This window comes from Microtus pennsylvanicus, chromosome 18 (assembly GCF_037038515.1).
Source record: "Microtus pennsylvanicus isolate mMicPen1 chromosome 18, mMicPen1.hap1, whole genome shotgun sequence".
Taxonomy (NCBI): Eukaryota; Metazoa; Chordata; class Mammalia; order Rodentia; family Cricetidae; genus Microtus; species Microtus pennsylvanicus.
The window spans coordinates 27,222,892-27,232,729 of NC_134596.1; the positions used below are offsets into that span (position 1 = coordinate 27,222,892).

The window sequence follows — 9,838 nt, forward strand, 5'->3', positions numbered from 1 at the left end:
AAAGAGCAGTCTATTTTATTACATTATTTTATATTTTATTTTGGGGTGGGAGAGTCAAGCCAGGGTTTCTCTGTGTAGCCCTGGCTGTTCTCGAACTAGGTCTGTAGACCAGGCTGTCCTGGAATTCACAGAGATCCACCTGTCTCTGCCTCCCGAGTGCTGGGACAAAGGCATGCGCCACCACCACCCTGCGTACATGGTTAATATTTCACCGGATTCTCAGAACCCAGAGGCGGGACGGGCTGCAGGTCCCCCTAGGCAGACGTGGGTGTGCTGCGTGTTACTGGATCTTAAAAGGCTGAATATCACTGGGCATCCCATTAGAAACCGGACGCCTTCCCGGGCGTCAGTGGCAAAGAGCGCATGTGACATTTGGTCTCTTGTGAACCTCCGAACACCGCCCTCTCCCCGCACAAGCCACGCCCCCATCTATAGCTCCTCCCCTTCTGGTCTAGCACACCCACTTAAGACAGACCAATCAGAAGAGGCCTTAGGCGGGCGCTGCGGCCCAGGGAACCAATAGACAGACAGCAGAAGCCGGGCTTGTCCGGGCAAGCAGCCGGCCTTGCCGGCAGGGATTCCACGTGTAGGCCGGGAAACGCGGCCGGGTCTTCAGGTAAGCTGGGGGTCTGCCGTGGGGGTCCCGGGCCGCCGGTTCCTGTCACCAGTCGCCTGCCGCTCTCAGGGCGGGGCGGAGCGGTATGCAGCCAGGCCGGCGTGCGGCCGGCCTCACGCGATCCCGGCCTGGCTTGGGGGCTGTGGGCCTGCGGAGGGGGCGGTGCTGGCGGGGAGCGTAAACCGGACGGCACAACGTCTGGGGAGCACGGGGCTCTCCTCGCACTTTTTCTTTTATTTTTTCCTTGGTCTGGTAAGCTTTTGGATAGCACCTGGAACCTTATTGCACCAGACTTTCCCAAATCGGGGTCATTGATTATCAGTATCGTGACCTGAGGATAGGGTCTTGGGTTCTGTCCCTAACCTTTGCCTTCTACCTATTCCAAACTCGCGGTTAGTGCTAGAACAGGGTCTCGACCGGCCCTCTGATAGACATCTGGTCTACCAGCAGGCAGGTGGCCCTTAGACTTTGCAGTTCCTTGGGAGCCGTCTCATCTGGAGTCCTTTAGGACCAGGGACCATCACCGGAAAGCCGGGTGCCTACCTTATTGACTCTTGACCGGAGTTAAGGTGGGAAAACTTGGTGCGTGCCCTCGCCGACAGGGCTGTGGCCTCTACTTCGCTCCAGCTAAATTGAGCTCCATTCAGGGGCTGCCAGCCCTAGAAGTGGGTTCCCTTGGTAATTGTTGGTTCCGACATCTCCATAGGGCCAGAGCCGGTAGGAGATGACTGCTTTTATCTCTTCAAATACAAGGTCACACAGTCGACTTCTCCAGGGACCCTAATTTTAGCTTCTTTCAAACCTTGCCAGCAGGGAAAGTCTGTCCTCCCCCAAAGTCCATGATCAGCAGGGCCAGCGCAGGTCTTGTAGGCCGGTTTTCCTCCCACTGCCGGGCCAAGGCAAATTGAGATGCAGTTAAGTTTGTGGATAGGAGGGAGTTGCTGACAACATCTTTTGCAAAGACGGGGTGCTCTTTTGGAGACCGGAGGAGCAGGCTGAGAGCAGGTGAGTCAGCAAGAGTCACTGAGTCTCCCCCTAGCTAAGTGGGTCAGTACTCCTCACGCAGATGCTGGCATCAGCAAACACAGCGCTCCCCTACTGTGCCACTCCTGCCCAGGCTCCCAGTCTGACCTCATCCTCCAGTGAGGTAGCTGTGACATCCCCGAAAGCCCTCCTGTGACTCCTTCTCCTTGTCTTACTGAGCTCAGCCTGTGTCCCTTGAAGTGGCTCACCGTGCCCATCCACCTGTCTCCACACCCCCTGCTACCTCGCTGCTCACAGGCTGCACCCGATTCTTGACCCTCTCTCCCCCGGCTCTTGGCTTTGTGTCTGCCTGTCGCTTCTCTTTTCTGAGCAGCCCCTCCCTCTCTGGGCTGCCTGGGAAATCCACCTGCAATCCCGCAGCATCCCCTCTAATTGCCAGGCTCTCCTTAACTCTGTGCTTCTTCCTGTTTGGGTGCCTGCCTAGCTTCTCAGTTTCCCTTCCCGTCGGTCACTTTGCTCTGTGGTTCCAAGGACGTTGAGCTCTGTGGTACCCCCAGACCAGACAACTGGGAGATCCAGCTTTGGGCTTCTGAAGATAGTCTTCCTTCAGAGAAGGAGAGCGGACACAGGAGGGCTCTGCAGCTTGCTGCCATGAGGGACCCATGAGGAAGACCACCTGTTTCTTTGCTCCCCTGATAGACAGTTAACGTCCTAGATCATTGCTGCTGGTCCAGTTACTGGTCCAGCTGGGTGTCTCGGGCCTCCCTCACTTGACCAACAGACACCAGGCTGAGTACACCAGCCTGGGTAAGGGTGGCTCGCGGAAGGATCACAAAGGTCAGTGGCAGAAGATGAAGTGGTAATCCATCTTATACTTTATAGTGTGACCTGGTGACCTCAGGTGGCCCCTCTGCCCGAGCACCAGGTTATTCCTCTGACAAGCCTTCATCCTTGGTGTCTCTGCTGCCCCCTCCCTCTTCCCCGTGGGGTTACTGTTTCCCTTGTACACGGAAGTGACTTCTAGGAACCATCCGCAGGTCCTTAGTCTCGTTTCGCCTTCTCGTGCTTCTAACCAGCTCTCAGCACACCGTCGGCTGCATCTCTGTGTCTCCGGGCAGACCAGGCTTCTCGGCCCAGCGTCCAGCACAGTTGGGTCCCCAGAGAACCTCCTGGCTACTCTGGGAGATGCAGGGGTTCCAGAGCTGCAGCTGGGTCAGCAGGCCTTGGAGGAGTGTCTGTTGGGAGTGGCAGCTAGTCCAGATGGAGGCAGCTCTGGCCTAAGGATCGCTGACTGCCCAGTGTAGGACAGAGAATCGGCCTCGCTGGAGGAAGGGGCAGAGAGCTAGCTATGGAGCCTTACTGTGTGTGGGGTGGATGTATGCCAGACCCGGGGGGGGGGGGCGGGGGGCACAGCAGTTTATAGAGACCTAGGTTAAGCCTTGCTCTGCAAATTTCAGCTTTGGGGATTTCAGATGAGTGACATTAGCTGGAATCGGTCGCTGTAACCTTTGCTTTCCTGTAGCTATCCTAACAGTCTGGTAAGTTATCGCTTTTAGAGGCGAGCTTCAGCGTGGACTCTGGATTCCTAACAGCCTTTAACCAAGTTCCTCAGCTCCCAGGCCTCATTTCTCTTGTGCAAAATAAGGGCGATGGTACTTGGTGATATCAGTGGGAGGTGGGATGACTCCAGGTGGCATTTGCAGAAGGCATGTATGGTATGTGCGGTGTTCACGTGCAGTTCGTACTAAAGGTGTCTGAGTTTCCATCAGGTGCTTGAGCTGCAAATACCACAAGATGAGAGGCAGTGTGGCCTGGCGTCCTCCTCCCAGCCCCTCTACCTATGTGATCTCTCTCCAGCCCACTGCCCCGTTGGAAGATAGCCTCCAGGGCTCCTCTTGCCTCTAGCTGTGAGCTGCCTGGCATGGTGCTGGGAGAAGCCCCTGAGTCTGCTCAGTGTCCATCCCTCACCGGCTTGAATACCAAGGATGTGGTTCGGAAAAGGCACAAGAGGAGAAGCCGGCAGCACCAGCGGTTCATGGCCCGCAAAGCCTTGCTACAGGAGCAGGAGCTGTCAAACATGGCCCCAGGATCCTGCCCTCCGCCCTCCCCGTCACAGACACCAGCAGACACAGAGGCTTCGGACAGCAGAAGGCAGCGTCCCAAGGCCAGGTCTAGCAGCAAAAGGCCTATTCCTAGAGAAGCCCCAGGACCTGGGCCCAGCAAGTGTGTCGCCATTGACTGTGAGATGGTGGGGACAGGCCCCCATGGGCGTGTGAGTGAGCTGGCCCGCTGCTCTGTGGTGAGTTACAACGGTGATGTTCTCTACGACAAGTACGTCCGGCCTGAGATGCCCATTGTGGACTACCGTACCCGCTGGAGCGGCATCACCCGCCAGCACATGCGCAAGGCCATCCCCTTCCAGGTGGCCCAGAAAGAGGTGAGGGCTCTGGGGTCTTGTTCCACCAGAATGACAGGTTGGGGAGGGAAGCCCTGATTTAAGTCGCCACCGGGGAGTGTGGGGCCCTGCAAAATCACTTCAGCAAACACCCAGTTCCTTTTCCAGAGACTGGGTTATTAAAATGCAGGTGCTGCCTCTGCAGGGCTGCCAGGCGAGGCAGGGAGCAGCTGCTAGGAAAGCTTTGGGACAGGGAAAGGCACAACAACTCACAAAATGTTTGGAGGCCGTAAAATTTCCCTACAGTCCGGTCTCATTCAAGGGCCGCTGTTTTTGCCCATCTCCTTATGACTTCTCAGTGCTTGGGAAAATGATTATTAGTCGGGGGATCCCACTAATATACTAGGAATCTGAAAGGCACGTGACCTCAGGAACCGTTAAAGCCTTGTAAGTAGACTGGGATCCTTGCCCCAGGGTCGTTTAAGAAGACTGATTTCCCATATGTCTCTAGGGCTCTGATATAGTTGTCTAAAAATCATAGCTAAGATGGGCATAGTGACACACGCCTTTAATCCTAGCTCTAGAGAGGCAGAGGCAGGCTGACCTCTTTGAGTTCAAGGCCAGCTTGGTCTATGAAGTGAGTTCTAGGACAGCTAGAGCTATACAGAGAAATCCTGTATTGAAAAAAAAAAACAAAAACAAAAAAAAAATTATGCTAAGCAAGCTTGCCCCATAAATAAGCCACAGGGTTAATTAATCAACAGAACCATGCCTAGAATTATATTAATAGTTGATGTGATTATATGCAAATATATTATAAATAATACATATAGTAATGTATTAAAGATGTATTTATAAGGCACAACACTCAAAAGACTTGGTGCTGCCACGGAAACGAAGTGAGACCTAATTAAAATGGCACTACAGTTTCGCCTATGGTTAGGAAATGCAGGGGACACCAGTGATGAGACCCATGACTAGGAAAGGCCTGAAGCTGGCTGTGGCAGCAGGGGCGGGAGGAGGCTGGGGCTGTGGGACGTGGGGGTGGAGGGCCTGAGTCTGACACTCTGTTAGACTGCCGTGGCTCAGCACCAGGCAAGCAGACAGCTGCTGGCAGATGTTTGAGATTTGTAGTGCTATGTGCTCTTGGTTCTACTCAGCTGGCAGCAGCTCTCTGCAGTCATGCAGTGTTTCTTCGGGGGTAAAATTATGCAGAAATAAAGGTGAAATTACACTCTCAGGTTGTACCCTGTCACAGTTGTATTAGAACAAAACTACTTTTTATTGGGATTAGGACAGTTTGGGAAATACTGATAAACCTCATCTTGTGACCTTTGTCACAGTGTACCAACTACTTTTGTTAGCTTGACATAAGCAAAGTCATTTGGGAAGCATGAACTGAAATTGAGAAAATGCCCCCACCAGATTGGCCTGTGAGCAAGCCTGTGCTACATTTTCTTGATTGATGATTTTCTGTGGGAGGGCCCAGCCCACTGTGGGCAGTGCTTGTGGTCCTGGGTGTATAAGAAAGCAAGCTGAGCAAGCCAGTAAGCGGCACTCCTCCATGGCCTCTGCAGCAGCTCCTGCCATTGAGTTCCTTCCTGTCCTGACCTCCCTCAGTGATGGACTGCGGTATGGAACTGAAAGATGAAATAAACCCTTTCCTTCCCAAGTTGTTTTGGTGTTTTATCACAGCAATAGAAACCCTAAGTTAGATTTGTTCCATGATGCCCTAAGCATTGCTTTGGAAAGACTTGATCATGACTAGAAGCAGTAGGAACGTAAGCCCATGTGAGCCCTCCAACTCTGATCCCTGCCGTCCAGGTTTGTAGTTGGTGGAGATCCTCAGATCCACTTGGGAGATAGGTTTGATCTCCGTCCCACTTGAAGAGGCTGGGGGTGATCCCAACCAAAAACCTAAATGTGTCTTACTCATCTGCCACAAAAGCTGGGTCCCATGCTAACGGGTGGGCTGCGGAAGGCCAACAGCTGATGATGGGAGTTAGCAGGCCTTTAGCCCTGTTTCCCTGAGTGTGAGGAAGGTGCTGGGCAGGGAGGAACAGGATGTGCCCAAACAGAGCTGCAGAGCAGGTTTAGAGGGTACGGAGGAGGAGCCAGTGCCCACAGGAGCAAGGAACAAGGGCTTCTGTTTAACTGTGTATCTGCCAGGGCCGGGCACGGTTCTGTTGGTTTCATTCAACAGGTCTTTATTGTTCCGAAAATAAGTTGGCTGGGAGGCTGAGGTAGGAGGATTGATGTTGTAGCTTGGACTGCTGAGTGAAAGCCTTGTCTCCAAAGGACCGGCCCAACCAACAAAAGCAAATCAGTAAATGCTGTGCTCCCGTGAGCAGCACTGGTCAAGCCAAATGGAGCTAACTGCAGGGGTGGGGATGGGGTGACTAGATCATCCCAAGAGCTAACTGTGAAAGCCAGATCCATACTTAGAAAGTGTAGATAGCTTAAAAGAAGGACCAGGGCTCCTTCCTAGGTTGATGGGAATCATGGGAGCCCCTCCAAGGAAGGCTGATGAGCTGAGACTTGAGGGGGTGAGAGGCCTTGCAGCCAAGAAGCACCTGTGCCAGTGGAAGCTGCTGGGATCTCTCGACTTGATGACTTGAAAGCTGGCTCACATCCATGGCTTCCTTTGACCCTCAAAACTGTCCCCTGGAGTGCTGGGATAGATCCCTTTTGCTAAGGTACATTGGTATTCAAACTTGGGGCATCACAGTCAACTTGGGCGCCTAGACTCTCCCCTCCCTCACTGCTGCCTTCCTGTAGAGGGGTCCATGCCCAGTGCTAAGGGAGCTCAGGCGTATCTCCTTCCTGACAAGGGCTGCCTCCTCTCCTCACAGATCCTCAAGCTCTTGAAGGGCAAGGTGGTGGTGGGGCACGCGCTGCACAATGACTTCCAGGCCCTCAAGTATATTCATCCTCGGAGCCAGACCCGGGATACCACTTACGTCCCAAACCTGCTCAGTCATCCCAGCTCCCACACCCGAGCTCGGGTCTCCCTTAAGGACCTGGCCCTGCACCTGCTCCACAAGAAGATCCAGGTATATGGTGCGGAATCTCTTGGGAGAGGGGGTGGCTCATCTGACTGTCATAGCTGCTAAACTGGGGATAGGGCTGTGGACCATCGCTTACATACAAGCCATACCGGTGTAGCCCCTTCCTTTCCTGTGTGAATTCCCTAGTGATTATCGGGTTTTTCTAGGCTCATCTCTTTAAGTCTTAGCCCACCTGACTCCTGGCTATATCCTGTATAGCCTATATCCCATAGGATGTGTTCTGACTCACACTTAGATCAAGGGGCCTGTGACTCTGTTGGGTTTTGATATCCATCTTCTATCTCAATAAGCAGGAATTTTTTTTTAATGTGTATTGGTGTTTGACCTGCATGTGACTCTCTATGCCCCCACATGCGTGGCTTGTTTTTGGGGGCTAGAAGAGGGCATCAGATCCTCTGGGACTGGAGTTATCGACAGTTGTGAGCTGCCATGTAGGTGCTAGGAATTGAGCCTCGGTTCTAGGGATGAGCAGCCAGTGTTCTTATAGCCACTGTGCATTCTCTCCAGCCCCAACATAAAGGGAGGGTTATTTTGGTTCATGGTTTACCCGGTCCACGTGCTAAGGCAGAACCTCATGGTGATGGGAGCATGTGCAGTTATATACCCCACAGTGACTAGGAAACAGAGGAATAGAGACAGAATACTCTCAAGTTCGTTCTCTGGTGATCTGTTTCCTTAAGCTAAGACCCACCTCAGAGTTTCTAATGTCTTTCAGAATAGAACCGTCAGCTGGGGAACAAGCCCACAACACAGGAGCCTTTGGGATATAGTTCGTTTCTAAATCGTAATAGCCTCCATCCTGGGATGTGTGCACTTGACCCTTAGAAGCCGGCTTCGCTTTTGCGTTATGGTCAGGCCCATTTCAGCACCTAGTGATGTCTTCTGCTCCTGTCCACAGGTAGGACATCAGGGACACTCGTCTGTGGAAGATGCCATGACAGCCATGGAGCTCTACAAGCTAGTAGAGGTGCAGTGGGAACAGCAAGAGGCTGACAATGCCAAGGCCCAACCCGAGGACGGGGCACCCGACAGCAGCACTGACGTAGAGCAATACATGGAGGACCAGTACTGGCCTGACGAGCTGGCCTAGAGCACCAGTGGAGACATAAGGGAGTGAGAGGGTGGAGCCTGCAGGTGGCGGATGGGGCAGGAAGCCGGGAGTGGTCCCTCTAGGCAGACCTGGGAGACGGGGTCAGGGCACTCAACTGTCCACATGCGGGTTCACAGCACCTGGTATCTAAGGGATACTTTTCTTCAATCCCTGTGGTTCTACAAAGGACACTAGCGTTGTAGTGCCCAGGAGGTACAGGGAAAGTGCCACAGGACTGTCCAAGGCTGTCCCTGGCTCCTTGAGCCAAGTCTGGGCTCACTGCTCTGCTGTTCTGGCATACAGTGTCTCCCTGGGGGTGCTGGAGCTCCGTCTCCCCCTCTGGCAGGGTGAAGTTCCGCTGCTGTTGCCTCCTCTCCTCTACAGATATGTGTAGGATCATAGTAACTTAAATAGTTAAGAAAGCCCTTTAAAGAAGACACCCGTTCCCTGTCCCTGACTTTCTTAGATGTCCTATGTCCTAAGGGTAACTTTAGGGGACTAGTAAGCATGGGTTCAGATCACACCATTCCCTGACAAAGCCTCATTAGGCAAGCCTGTGGCATCCCGTTGAGCCTGTTTTCCCCTGTAAAGTGGGGGAGCGCGATAGAACCTACCTCATGGGTATTGATTGAGGTACTTTGTGTGCGTCCTCGTGCTGAAAGAAAATGGTCTCTATTCCAGCCACTGCCTGGCTTCCCAGCCACTGTGGCCCAGGCAGGATTCTGGCTTGGCTTTTCCAGCAGGTGAGGTGGAGCCAGGGCCCGGGCGCTGCAGGAGAGTTTAGAGTTGTCTGCAGGTCCTGCTTCAGAGCAGCATCCTGCCCGCTGTGGTATTTGGGAAAGTGACAACAGTGACACAGGGTCAGAAAGGAAGAGACACTGCCGAGACCACACTTGACTGCTGTCAGCCAAGGCCCTGAGTGCACAAAACCTTAGTCATGGATTGTTTGCTGCCAGCTCCTCCCTGCCAGGGGAAGAGAGGGAGCTGACCCAATCATCACCACTTCTGGCCTGGCGCCAGGGGCAAGCTCTGGTTTCCTTAAAAAGCAGCAACTTGTGCCAACCTCACTGCTGGGTGAATCTTGATGGCTTCATTTGCAGGTTGAAGGGTGGTGGGATGGATAGCCTGTGTACCGGGAGGAGCCTCCTTGCTCGTGTGGGATCATTAATGCGGGAATAAAACTCGACTAGACAAGTGGCTGATGTGGTCCTCTCTAAGAGTCAGGCTGGGCGGAAGGGGGGTTGGCTGAGGGGTGGGGAGGGCTAGAGCCCCGAGTTTTGCCAGGTGCCTGTCTTAAGGTGGCATCTTTCAGAAGGGTACATGTTATATCTAAAGCAGCTTCCGGCTTCCTTTTGGAGTTGCCCTGTTACACAGCACATGATCTAATTTGATCTCTCCCAAAGCTGTGTTCTCACATTAAAAATCGGGGAATTTTTGTTTGCTGTTGGAAAAGGATCTCATGATAGAGCCCACGCTGCCTATGACTCCTTGCGGAGCTCAGGCAATCCTCCAGCCTCAGCCCATGCAGTCAGTGCTGGCACCGGAAGCACGTGTTGCCGTTCCTGCTGGACTTCACCCTTTAGGAGTGAGATTCCTTTGTGTGTGTATAATATAAAGTCCACCTGGCCCTGCATACTTGTGCAGTCATTTCCCCCTTGGCCAGTGCTAATAAAGCGGCCATAAGC

At 53.3% G+C, this 9,838-nt stretch overlaps 1 protein-coding gene across 3 annotated transcripts; it reads left to right on the plus strand.

Moving 5' to 3' along the window:
* Positions 1-524: 524 nt before the first annotated feature.
* Aen (apoptosis enhancing nuclease) lies at positions 525-9,350 on the plus strand. Of its 3 annotated transcripts, XM_075952516.1 has the most exons (5): positions 551-616; positions 1,427-1,621; positions 3,458-4,037; positions 6,848-7,048; positions 7,962-9,350. In XM_075952516.1, the coding sequence occupies exons 3-5, from the start codon at positions 3,522-3,524 to the stop codon at positions 8,151-8,153; spliced, it is 909 nt and encodes a 302-aa protein (XP_075808631.1). In that variant the 5' UTR covers positions 551-616; positions 1,427-1,621; positions 3,458-3,521; the 3' UTR covers positions 8,154-9,350. The 3 variants fall into 3 exon arrangements, with proteins under 3 accessions (XP_075808630.1, XP_075808631.1, XP_075808632.1); XM_075952515.1 differs by lacking the exon at positions 1,427-1,621 and having other exon boundaries at positions 525-616; XM_075952517.1 differs by lacking the exons at positions 551-616; positions 1,427-1,621 and having other exon boundaries at positions 3,437-4,037.
* Positions 9,351-9,838: the final 488 nt, after the last annotated feature.

Coding starts and splice junctions, on each gene's coding strand:
- Aen (XM_075952515.1), top strand. CDS start 3,522: ATGGTGCTGGGAGAAGCCCCTGAGTCTGCTCAGTGTCCATCCCTCACC. Junction 4,038..6,847: donor TCCAGGTGGCCCAGAAAGAG/GTGAGGGCTCTG, acceptor CTCTCCTCACAG/ATCCTCAAGCTCTTGAAGGG. Junction 7,049..7,961: donor TGCTCCACAAGAAGATCCAG/GTATATGGTGCG, acceptor TCCTGTCCACAG/GTAGGACATCAGGGACACTC.